Source organism: Girardinichthys multiradiatus, chromosome 3 (assembly GCF_021462225.1).
Source record: "Girardinichthys multiradiatus isolate DD_20200921_A chromosome 3, DD_fGirMul_XY1, whole genome shotgun sequence".
In the NCBI taxonomy this organism is placed as follows: domain Eukaryota; kingdom Metazoa; phylum Chordata; class Actinopteri; order Cyprinodontiformes; family Goodeidae; genus Girardinichthys; species Girardinichthys multiradiatus.
The window spans coordinates 24,958,799-24,972,033 of NC_061796.1; the positions used below are offsets into that span (position 1 = coordinate 24,958,799).

The 13,235-nt window shown below is 37.2% G+C and overlaps 1 protein-coding gene across 6 annotated transcripts in view; it reads left to right on the plus strand.

The window, feature by feature from the left end:
• adgrb1a (adhesion G protein-coupled receptor B1a) overlaps positions 1 to 13,235 on the plus strand; it is a 266,143-nt gene that overhangs the window by 223,237 nt on the left and 29,671 nt on the right. For 4 of the 6 annotated variants that reach the window (XM_047360510.1, XM_047360509.1, XM_047360505.1 and 1 more), the window contains exons 19-20: positions 3,528 to 3,613; positions 7,418 to 7,477. In XM_047360510.1, coding sequence (XP_047216466.1) covers positions 3,528 to 3,613; positions 7,418 to 7,477 — 146 coding nt within the window. The remainder of the gene's footprint in view (positions 1 to 3,527; positions 3,614 to 7,417; positions 7,478 to 13,235) is intronic. The other 2 variants (XM_047360511.1, XM_047360506.1) reach the window with 1 other exon arrangement.

Here is a 13,235-nt window from a genome sequence, read left to right on the forward strand (position 1 = left end):
TGTCTGAAATTTTTAGCATGGACATCTGTAGGAACAATAGATTTCTGTCTTGTTCCTAAAGCTGCTGAAATGGTGTAAACATAAGGTGGAGGTGTGTATGAGCAGCTGACATGAATAATGTCCACAGAAAACTTCCATTGGAAGTGTTTACTCTAGACCTCATATTGAGTTCTATTCATTTTCCTATTGTTCAAAAACTGCCTACAGCTTAACTAGGATCACTGTTAAAATATCTCAGAGTTTGTGATCTTCTGGCCAGTCCCTGTAAGGGCATTTTTATTTTCGTAGACACCAACTCTAGTTTGTCCCTCGAGTTTGAGTCCCTCTTTTATGTTTGAATTGTTTGAAGTCAGTATTAATTGGTAACAAACATAAAATATACATTTGAAAATGGTCAGGTTCAAGGACTGGACTGAAAATGAGAGAGAATTTTGTGCATTTCTAAACAAAAACTTGTAAGACTTTGAAACCCTTGAGAACTTTTGATCAAGACCAGCTGAGAATATTCTAAAAGATCAGAAAAATCTAGAAGATAAAATACAAAAAAGAGGGAAAAATGCTCAATTTTAGCAGTCGACTTTGTGTAAATATTGTAATGCTTGGAGAAAATAAATTAGAACATTGTGAAGCTCTTCATTCTTTTACTTGTCCATTGCTTTTGCTCTGCCGGCATGATTTTATGTCTTTGTTACTTCTTCTATAGCTTCCTTCTACATTATGTTTCCTTTTCTAGTTCTTTTATGTCTTACCCTCTCGTCCTTTTTTGCCTAATTAGTACTTTTGACTTGCTGCTTTTTTTTAGCTTACATCTTTCATTTGGTTTACGTTCCTACATTTCAGCCATTTCTTCCTTTGCTGCTGGTAGTTTTCATGTTTTGCATGAATGCATGTATGCATGCATGTATGCATGCATTTAGTGCATGTTAAACTTGTTGGGTCATGGTAATGTCTGGGTACACATCAGGCTAAGAACAGAATCTAAACATCCCAACCTTAGCTTTTTTTCCCAAAGGTTTCCTTTGCTGAATGACAATTTAGGGTCATAAAGCCTAACCAACATGAATTAGAGCTCTGTTTTCAGGCTAACGATGTAATTGCATCCTTGTATAGCAGTTGCAGATTATTTATATTTAATTTAGAACTATAAATAGGTGTTGTAATTATGAATATGAATATATTATTTATTTTTAATACTTTAATGTTTTATTAAATAATATTTCGGTCTGTTAAAGGTTGTCCTGTAAATACCAGTCCAATAAGGCAGTGGTATTAGGACAAAATTGAAAAGGATGAGCCAAGCTCTGACATTGTTGAACAGCAAAACTCTGCACACACACAGAATGAATTCACACAATTTCTTAAAATACAAAATTTATTAACAAATTAGTTAATAAATTAATTAGTTATCAGGTTTAGTAAAATAATATTTAGGGAAATATTATTTCCTAGATTGGAAACTAACAACCTTTCTGAATTCTGTAGCAAATAAAAGATAGTGAAATAACTCCAAAGATCTTTTATATTTTAGATTCTACAAATTAGCCCCCCTTTGCTTTGATCCCTGCTTTGTACACTCTTGGTTATTCTCTTTATGAGCTTCATGAGGTTCATCATTATCTTGAAGGAGTTCCCGGAGGTAGGAATACAAATAAAGACAAACCATTGAATGGGGTGTGCCCAAACTTTTGACTGGATCTACCGTGATGGGTCTAGATATTCTGTCTTGGTGTGACTCAATTTCAGTGCTATGTTTGACACAGTTAATCATAATATAGGGCATGATGTTAGAGGCTAGAAAAATGGGCTTCTTTGTCTGGAACTTTGCTCAACTGGTCCAGATCTTATTTGGCAGACAGGGAATACTTTGTGTCATTTGGCAATATATAAATTTGGGGGAACAAAACTTTGAGGGGTTCCTGAATAATCTACTTTGGCTATTTTTCTATAACATCTATTACCATGTGTAAGCTCACAACACACAACTTTGTATAGCTGTGTTTCCAAATGGGCTAAAGACTACAAAGCTAATAAAAACATTGGTTTTCTTTAGGATAAAGATCTACATTTTAACAACCACATAACAGCTGTTGCTAAATTAGCTTACGATAATAGAAACATTGCCAGAATAAAGGGTTTGCTGTCAAAACAGAACACAAAGAACTGGTGGATGTTATTTCCACTAGGTTAGAATACTGTAATGGTGTCTTTGTTGGTCACAGAAAAATCAGTCAGGAAACTCATCCAAAAGTCTAACCAACACCAGGAAAATGGATCATATCACACCAGTTCTTAAATCACTGCATTGGCTCCCTGTTTGTCAAAGGATAGATTTTAAAATACTGCTGTTGATCTAGAAAGCACTAATTGTTCTTGGGTTGAAATACATTTCTGAGTTCCTTGTCAAGTATGAACCTTGTAGGCCCCTTAGATCTTCACTCACTTTTCTTGCCAGATGTTTAGATATTAATGGCTGTTGAGGACAGCAAATTTACACTGTTATACAAAATGTCTACTGACTACTTTACATCGTATCAAAATGTCTTATCTTCATTGTTGGCCAATGAAAGATTTAAAACCATCACACCTTAACTGGACCTTCTTTCTGGGTGCTTCATTTGGTTATTTCCTGCTTTTGTAATTGAGGATGTTTCATGATGAAGGGACATCATTTTAAACCTTGTGAAACAGTAAAAAAAAAATAAAGGTCAAGTCTCTGTAAAGAAATCTATAAATTAAGTTGATTCAGGTATAATCTGTCTGCTGCGAATGCAAGTGTTCATGAAATAAGGTTAATAAGGCAGTTTGTAGCTGGAATGGTACAGAAAATGAATGTTTTAGCAAGAATACCTTGGAGCTAATACATGTTCTGTATTAATAAAGCTGCTGTTTAACAGAGAAGAGGGTCAGTCTTAACTTAACCATAAAAAAGCTCTGTGGAGGTAAACTGACATACTAACAGTCATCGTATCTCCTCTCATGTTCAGCCAAAAACAGAGGTCCCTAAACTGGTGACCAGTTTAAGTGACTTCCAGTCATGCTAATAGCTCAGCTCACTCTCACCATCATCTGATTACTTGTAATGTTTATAGACATAAAATGTCAAATAGGAATCACTACAATCAACCATGCCTCATGGTTGATTGTAGTGATTCCTATCTGATTCATATTCCTATTTGTAGTGATATGAGCTGATTTCACTCAGCTCATATCTTATGCATGATTTCTTTTTGTTGCACACCCTTCCTGTTCAGAAGGGATTATCTTTATCCCAGCCAACCATTCTGCTAACTTTTCTGCTGCTTCATTTAATGCCTGTCACTAAACTTTCATAAGATACGCTTCAGTTTTTAGAATCTGGAACCAGCAGGAAGTTTAGCTATAGTGTGTTCTGCAAGCCATTTATGTGCATGCAGTTGACATCATGAACACCATCATCATCATCCTTATCTTCATAGTGGTGCTGCATGTTCTGAAGTAATGAAAGTGCCTTTACTCTGCTTTAACCCTGTGCCTCTTGTCTTTGGCAGGTTAACATGGTTATTGGGATTCTCGTTTTTAACAAACTGGTCTCCAAAGACGGCATTACTGATATGAAACTAAAGGAGAGGGCGGGGTATGCCTTAAACCACACATTCATTTTAAGCAGTGGCCTATAACCAGCCTGGCTGCTTATAGAGGGGATTGGGATAATCATCAGCTTCTGAACTCAAATTATGGTTGGCTGAATTGGCTAAAGCTGACACTGGATTCCTCTGTGCAAACTACACAGAAAGAAATGAAGGGAAGGCGGTCTGGTTATTGGTCCTGCACAGACTGAGCAAACTGATGACTCATCTCATTGCTTTCTTTTATGTTTCTAAAGTGTTTCATTCTCCTCCAGCTGTTCTTTGTTCTTACAGGTGTTGCTCTTCATATAAAAGCTCTGTAAATCCATCCACTTTTTAATCCTACTTCTTTTTCTCTTTTTAGTAAAGGGAATCAGGGTGTAAAAACAATCATTTGTTGGGTTCAAGTTCCTTATCTTTAACTATCTGCCTTTTGGTTATAAAAACTGCTGTTTAATTGCATTTACACATCTCAGCTAGCTTTGAGTGTTACAGTACCTAACAAAATACTACAGTGTGACATTACTGCTGCTGACCTGTGGTGAAGCTTTCACTTTATTTGATAGAGACAAAAAATATTGAGAGATAAAGTTTCTCTTCAAAGAAAAGAACCCTTATCAATATCTATTTTGAAGTGATTTTCACAATTTCTTTGGAATGTGAAAGATGTTCTTGCTGGCATATTATGACTTTTGGAAGTCAGTTGCTTTCAATTTATTCTGCATGATATATGTTCGTGCAAAAGAAAAGAAATATATAGGCACCATATGATCCACATAAAATGTGACATACAGTCCCTTGCAAAAGTATTCACCACCTCGGCATTTTGCATCTTTTATTGCCTCACAACCTGGAATTTAGATCGATTGAGAGTTTGCAACATTTCATTTACTGTACAGCTTATAACTTTGAACATGTATTATTTTTATTGTGAAAAAAACAGCAAATAGGACAAAATAACAGAAAACTTCAACATGCATAACTGGTCACCCCTCCTAAAGTCGGTACTTTGTAGATCCACCTTTTGCAGTAATGACAGCTACAAGTCGCTTTAGATAGAGCTTGCCACATCTTGGGATTTTAATGCCCATTCCTCAAGGCAAACTGCTCCTGTGTGGTTGTTGGTTTTTTGCTTGTGAACACTGCTCTTTAAGTCTAACTGCAGATTATCAATTGGATTGAGGTCTGGACTTTGACTAGGCCACTCAAACACATTTAAATGTTTCCCCTTAAACCACTGAAGTGTTGCTTCGGCAGTAACTATCAGGTCATTGTTCTGCTGGATGGTTAACCTCCATCCCAGTCTCAGGCCAACACAGGTTTTGCTCAAGAATATTCCTGTATTTAGCACCATCCATCTTTCCCTTATCTCAGACCAGTTTCTAATTCCCTGCTGCTAAAAAACATCCCCACAGCATGATGCTGCCACCACAATGTTTCACTGTGGGAATGGTGTTCTTGGGGAGATTGGATGTGTTGGGTTTGCTTATACTGAGACTTGGATCACACACAGGTGGACAACATTTCACAAATTATTGGACTTTTGAAGGTAATTGGTTACACCAGAACTTTTTTGTGTTTTTTTTTGTGTGTGTATATATATATATATATATATATATATATATATATATATATATATATATATATATATATATATATATATATATATATATTTATTTTTATATTTCCCCAACTTAGACTATTTTGTATAGATCCATCACATAAAATAAGATTTAAAAACATTTAAATTACAGGTTGGAATGTAACAAAACAGGTAAAATGCCAAGGTGGGTGATTAGTTTAGCAAGTCACTGTAGGATCTCCTCTTCATGTAATTCCTGTAGATTGAGCTCAGAGGAAAACATCTTATGTCTCTATCCTAAAATGCTGAAATCCTTTACTGACACTGTTTTCTGAAAAGATTGAGATGGCACGGTGGGGGTGGGGTGGGGTTTTGGGGGTTCTAAACCAGCCACTGTTTTCCCTCTGAGAAGCTAAGAGAGGTATTTACCGCCATGTATTGGCCAGCTAATGTAAGGGTTAGCTGCCTTCAGGAGTGCGATGTAGTGTTGACAAAGGATTTGTGTTGCTAGTAGGTTTACAGCAAAAACACACCAGGACGACTGTGGTGTGGTGCATCACACACATCAATTTTTGCCATATGCACATGTTGGATAGGTCAGGCTGAAGTGTGCTGAGATATGACAGATCAGTTGACTTCAGCCAAGGGTAGTATTTTCAGTAGCAGTTATGGTTGAAAATAGAGCTGAAGGCCTCACACACCACATGTGCATTTAACACTGCAAGTTAGGAGTTTTCTTATAGTTATGTTTTGTTAGACCCTTCTTATTGATCTTACTGAGTACCACTGCACGGCTCCTTTGGTTCCTCAATGCCTGCATGATTTTTAAAGCTCACTTGTGCAGGATACCAGCGGCTTGATTAGGTATTTATTAACAGCCAGGGACAGCTCAGAGAGCGGCTCCCCATTGCTGGTTTATGGCTGAACTGTTTTGTTAAAGCGGCTTCAGATTCAGGTAAAGATTGTTTTTATATGAGCTTAGTCTACACTAAAAACGTAGTAGCAGGTTATGTCAGCAACTGGTGTAAGGTAACATCTTAAAGAAGATAAGACTTCAGCTTGACTTCACCTACAGTAGTTGAAGTTCAGAAATGATGGCCTGATTACCAAGCTGTTATTGTTTATGGTTTTGTGTAACGTTTTGACTGATAATAACCCTGTTATCTTTATAAGAGTCTAGTACTGACGTTTCTGACTTTGTGGTCAGTCTATGGAGCTGTAGTTGTTAGCACTGTTGCCTCACAAGAAAAAGGTACTGGGTTGGAATCTTAGCTGGGGTCTTTCTGATGAAGTTTGCATGTTCCCTTTGCATACATGGGTTCTCCCTGGGTACTCCAGCTTCCTCCCATGATTCTAAAACCTTCGTGTTTGGCTAATTGGCCGCTGTACATTGCCCTTTGATGTGGGTGTGGGCATGCATAGTTTCTGTCCCGGGTGTTTCTGTTTCTTTTGGCCCTATGAGGGACCAGCAACCTGTTGAGGGTGCTACTAGCCTCTTATCCATTGTCCAAGACAAAACCCCTTCAAGGGTGTGTTTGGCATATCATTGTATTTGGTAGAATTTTTTATTCACTTTTTAGTTATAGCTGAGCTTAATTTCCACCAGTTGTCATTACAGCATATTTGACATCACCCAGACGACAAGAAAATGTGTTTTTATGGCAGCACTTTCTAGTCAAACAGCCCACTCAAAATACTTTTACACTATGTGGCTCATTCACCTGGCCAAACACACATTCGGCACCTCGGTTTTAAGGGCCATACATCTTATGTGCCTTAGTTCAGTAATCGGCCTTAAGCTACCTCCACCTTTAACAAGCAAAGGTCTGAAGTCAGCCATGCTCCATGACAATGTGAACTGGTCTCAATAAGCTGGTGAAAGCAGTACTGTTGGTTGTAATGGAAGCATACTCTGCACATTATATGCTAGAATTTGATCATAATGAACGTAAAACTGAGATCAATGTAGTTTTAGACTTTTGTTTAGACTTTTCAGGTTGGAAAGTGGAATTTGTTGGTTATTCATTAGAGCTCACATCCACCCTGATCCCCTTTACTTTTCCAGCTGTTTTCCATATTCATAAGCATTGTTGGTACATACAACTGTTCTTATTTGTTTCTATCTCTGAAAAGTTTCGCTTTCTTCGATGATCTCTCTGTTCACTGTATTCGTTCTGCTGTCTGAAATGTCATGTTTGAGTTTGCACAGAATCCCCTCTCTCTCACTCAGGGCTCTCCAATCAGGAACACATCAGTCTCAGAAGCCCCCTCCCATCTCATCAGTGATTGGGTAAAAATATTTGCCCATCCCACTTTCCTGTCTATGGTTACCAGGCCTGCTGGTTAAAACGCCACCTGATTCCTCTAGCAAGCATCTCTGATTGGCTGACTATTATTTCCTGCCTACTATTTCACTGGTCTTGCAGTTTATCCTGCCTCCTGTTAGCTGGATAGAACCTAACACTGCTTTAGGCCCTAATAATTTCTCTAGTGCTTTTAGAGAAACTCTGTTTTTTTCCTATCAATAACTCTCCACTGGTGAGCAGTACAATTAATACTTTGTGTCTATATACAAGTTTAGAATGGTTGTTGTGAGTGCAAACCTCTATGTGGTGTGTGTGTGTCTGATGGTATGAACTGACAGTTTAAAATGACTCTTGTTCAATTTATTCTAAATGAGAATGTCAAAGGTATAAATCCGACTCTCTTTTACTGGTCTGTAGTGTTTTGTAATTTAATAACCATTTACAGGTTTAGCTGTTTGAGTTCTTGCTTTATATTATAACAGGAAGATTGACACTTTTGATTAAGGAATAATGCTTGGTATAGTTTGTCATTCATGTGATTATAGTCACCCAATGAATTCATTCATAAAAACTAGTCAAGTAACATTTTGCATAATTGTGGCTAATTTAGGGAGTGTAGTTTTTAGATGATCATCCAAGTTGGCACGGTTAGCTGAAGTGTAATGTTTTTTGTAAGATTATTACTGCATGTTGGGTCTGCAAGATAAAATTGAGACTAAACGAATTATTATATTATATTATATTATATGATATTATATTAAGACTTTATTAACATAACCATCAAAGTCCTACACAGCCATTCAGAACAGAAATTATAGGAATTTTTCACATCCTCTAAATCCACACCTTTTTACAGGTGCAGCCAGTTACTACTATTAAGGTATTCCAGAATGGTGTGGCACTGCCACAAAGCCAGTGAGAGTAACGAGAGGTGTACTGAGATGAGTGAATGTCCTCTTATTGCTGACAGAACATTTACCAAGTGTAGCATGAGATTAGGAAACAATAACATCAGGTTTTGCTACATTCTTGTAGCACTTAGGCCATACAGCATAATTTATGTGCCACATCAATCGTGTTTCTGTTTTTTTTTTTTTTTTTGTAAGGGCACTAGTGGCTTTGACAGCTATGTTGAGGACTGCAGCCTCCATTCATGGGTCCCCCCTCCCCCACGCCACTGCCATGTAAGGTCTCTGGGTCTTTATGCTCATGCCAGAAAATTCTTACATTTTTATCTGGATATTATCGTAAATACAGTCGCAGAAAGAGGAATTCTATACTGTTATATGCCAGAAGAGCCCCATTTATTTTTATTTTTTTTGCCCTAGCTATTTGAAAGTAAAACTTCAATTTTAAATATCATGTTTTTTAAAAAAAAGAAAAAAGTAATAGTTTAAAGAAAATCTTTCTCTGGTAAAGGTCTAAAATATTAAAGCATATCAACCTTGGTCTCAGCCTAAATCACAGGTACAATCAACCTATCCAAGTCACAGTCAATGAGAACCACTGCAAAGTCAGCCAGACTGGTATACAAAGATAGATACATATTCAGTTAATAAATAACTAATTTATTTGTCATGACATGTATATAAAAATATATAGAATGAAATGAAATTGTGTGTGTCTTGTCCAGAGGATATTGATGAATTTGTGTAAATTCAGTTGTAGGAGATCAATCAGCACATGTCACATTCACTGATGCCTAGGCAGCAGGGGACTGGCTCGTTGAGATCTTGGACTCTATCCGAAGTCTTCATAGTGAGGGAGCCCCTGACAAAACTTTAATACTTTAATGTTTCAGATGTACAACAAAGCATTAAGACATAGGTATACAGCAGACACACTGCTTTGTCACCAAGACAGGAGTATGTTTGCTGCCTGTACCACTAGGAAATCCAGCTGGATTAACAGACTTTTCTGTTGAACCAGTCAAAAACAGAGACAGCGTGGATAAGGAACAGGATTAGCAGAAAAATAGCAACAAAGTTGTTAGCCATGCCCAACTAATGCTCTACTGCCCAGCCTTAGTCTTCTTGCTCATGTCTGTTAAGCAGTTGGATTTGGACCATCAACCTAATTACGGTAAAAGCCATCCATTATCTTCCTTAAGTCGTCCAATGTTGTTTCATTTATAAAAATAATGGAGAATTCATTCATTTTCTGGAACAAAAGTGATGGAGTGCACCACTATTCTTGAAAACTCTGTTTGAAATAAAGTGGTAGTAAAACGTAGCAAAAGTTCTGTCTTAAATGCATTGCTGACACGACCATCTGTCTGCCGTATTGTGCATCTCTAAGAGAGTGCAACTTATTTATATTTTAACCTACCTCCAAATAATCACTTTCATCATGTTTGAGGACTATGTGTCCCAGGTTTAAACTATTAATTACCATAGAGTAATGCAGCAATTCACATCAACTCAGCTAGAACACATAATCCGTGTAATTTCTTAAAGTTAAAAAAAGGTTAATACATCTGTTGGAAACTTTAGGAAAGTTTACAGACCTTATAAAATTCTAAGAGGAAGATTTAAAAGTGAGGCTTTAGCTGTTAAATTTGTTTCTTTGCACTTGCAAACATTAGGCACTGCAGGTCTGGAAAGTATATTCAGTGTTAGTATTAATACTACAGTCTTTGTTTTGTCATGTTTAATCTTTTTCTCCAGTGTTGCACCTCAGTGGTTTCTCAAACCAAGCACACTACACATGAAAGGTTGCATAAGCAACTGTCATAAAAGTCCATGTTGTAGGAAGTTGTGGATTCATTAAATTCTTTGATTTTTTTTTTTTTCAAATACATTTTATTTGAATTAAGTAATCAAATATATATATTTTTTATTTTACATATGCATGGTTAAGTCCAACATTATTTATATCTCTTTCAGATTCACATTAAAAATACACTTTTATTGTTACCCACATATTTCCTCTGACTGGAAGTAATATTAACCTGCCAGAATAGCATCGCAAATAGCAATGGAAACATGCAAAAAGCTTCTCAGCAATAAAAGAAGGGCTTGATTGCTATAATGCCAAGATACACTTTTCCATTGATTATTGACATAGGTATTATTGACAGATATGAATAATGTAGAAATGTAATTGTTGTTGTTTTTTATCAGAAATGAAACCCCTTATGCATTATCTTATTATTTTCTGTAAGATACTTGTGACATTTCCAAATAACACTTTTGGTCAAATGAAAAATAATGAATAATTTTGGGCTTACGTTTATTTGGGAAAGATGAAGACTGAGAAGCTTCATTTTCTTCTTTTAAGGAAATAATGTCCTTGGACCATCAAATACTTTATGACATGTTGGCAATCTATATTAGGATGTGGTTGGAACATCTCAGCTTTAAGTATCAATTCCTCATCTATCAGACAGTTTTTAGTTTACAGGTCGGTTGATCCATTGTTGTTTTGCATCAGAGTGTCTAAGTACTTGGGTAAATGCTCCAAATTACATGTGTCATTTAGATACCTAATAATAAAATATCTAATAAACCTAAGGCAGGTACCATGCTGAGTTGTCACAGGTTTATATTGTTGGGTAAGGTGATAAAGAACTTAGATGTTGAAGCACGTACCGATTTGTGCATATTGCTCTAAGAAAGGAGGAAGAAAGTGTTTATTCTGCAGTATAGTGACCCATACCATCCTATCCATGGACCTTGCTGACCTGCTTTCTGTAAAGAATGAAGTGGGAAACATGTTCAATGGAAGTAATTCATTTGTCCAGCATCTTATTTAGTGCACAGCAGCATCTGTGTGATGAGGTCAGCTCACACGTGTCAACTTCATTTTCCCTGAACACTGAAGTAAAAGTCAGTTACTTAGTTAAAGAAGACATGAGATGCCCAGATAATAAAAGCATAACATATTTCTTTGTCAATAAACTTATATGGTTTCAGCCAGTTTGTGGATTTACATTTCGTAACAGTAATTTAATGAATTTTTGGAGCTTTTAGATGTGAGCTTTTCACTGATATATTTTAGTGTAACTGCCCATTTATTGTCAGTCATTTTCTACCGCTTCTTTCATAGTGGATCATGGGGAAGCTGGTGCCTATCTCCAGCAGTCTATGGGCAGGAGGCGGGGTACACCCTGGACAGGTCCCCAGTGCATCGCAGGGCAACACAGACTCACACAGGACAAACAACCATGCACACATTCATTCACACCTAAGGGCAATGCAGAGAGACTAATAATACTAACAGTCAAGTTTTTTGGACTGTGTGGGGATGCCGGAGTACCCGGAGAGAACCCGCGCATGCACAGGGAGAACATGCAAACTCCATGCAGAAAGACCCGGCCGGTATTCGAACCCAGGACCTTCTTGCTGCAAGGCAACAGTGCTACCAACTGCCCATATAGTCAGCCCATAACACTGCATTGCTCTAGGTTAGGATATAATATCTTGTCCTTTAAATCATATTTATATTAAATTTAAAAGTGATAAAAGTACATTAGAGAATAAGATCTCTAATATAAAATATCTTTAATTAAAAAATCATTCCATTGGAGAGACGTCCTCATGGTCATTATTATATTGCTAATTTACCTAAAACTATTTCTAACATAAACAGATTGCGATGAGCCAGTTATAGCCCAGAGTCCATAGAATTATTACTGGCTTATAAATCAAGTCTGTCCTTTCAGCAGCAGAGCATCACCTGTCAGAGCTGCGATCTGTAGCTTACATACTGGCTTGCAATGACCTACGATTTCATGAGAGAAACATTATTATTCACTCTTTAGTGTGTGATAGAGGTTTAATAATTTCAAATTAACTGGGAGCTGTGTCTGATTTCACAGTCCTGTAAATAGAAGGATTTCTTTTAACCAAAAGATGACCAAATTATGATTCTGGGCCTTGAGGGGAGTCACATCAAGTCAGTGGGTGCTCCTTCAGTGTGTCTCAGGATGGACTGTGTTCAGACTGCTAAACTAAAGCAGACACCAGTGCCCACCAGCCCTGAAGGATGTCTGAGGGAAACTGTCCTTAAAAGAGGAGGCAGTTGACCAGACGCAATCGGATCACTCAAGACATGCGTTAGTGCCAGCTGTGCACTTGATCATTAAGTACAAGCATGCTCTTATTATGTGCTCGAGATCTCAGGCAGAATGTTTTTAACATTTTACCTCCAGTAAACCTGGGTTATGCATAAACCCTTTAGAATTTGGGCTTGCTGCAGATATAATGGGCTGATGACATAAGCTATGCTCTCACTAGGGGTCCTAGTGTTTTAACCTCAGTTTTTGCTGAGATCCGACTTTTTTTCTGTGGTATTTTACAGCATAACCTAGGGTCAGGGTTGGAACTGCCAGCAGACTATAGTGTGAACAGTCTATGCCCCTGAAGTGCAGAGCAATATGTAACATCACATGCAGCCTGCTGTTTATGGAAGTAAATATTGATGCTCTACATGGGAGCGTGTGTGTATCAATTCTGAAGTTGTTGTATAATCTGGACCGTCACAATTATAACTCGCTCCACGACTCTCTGCCATGCTTCTTTCATCAACTCTGGCTTCTTTCCGCCTTTGGAGACAAATTTGGACTCTATCAACATAAAAATTCAGATGTAATGTGACATTTTCTCTGAGACTGAGGTCACTTTGGAAAATGAGGACCACATATGAAAGTGTCCTGGTTCTAATTAAAAAAAATAGTTTGGTACTGTTAAGACAGACATAAACATCAGAAATAACTCAAATATAGGCAGCACAGTTGGATTT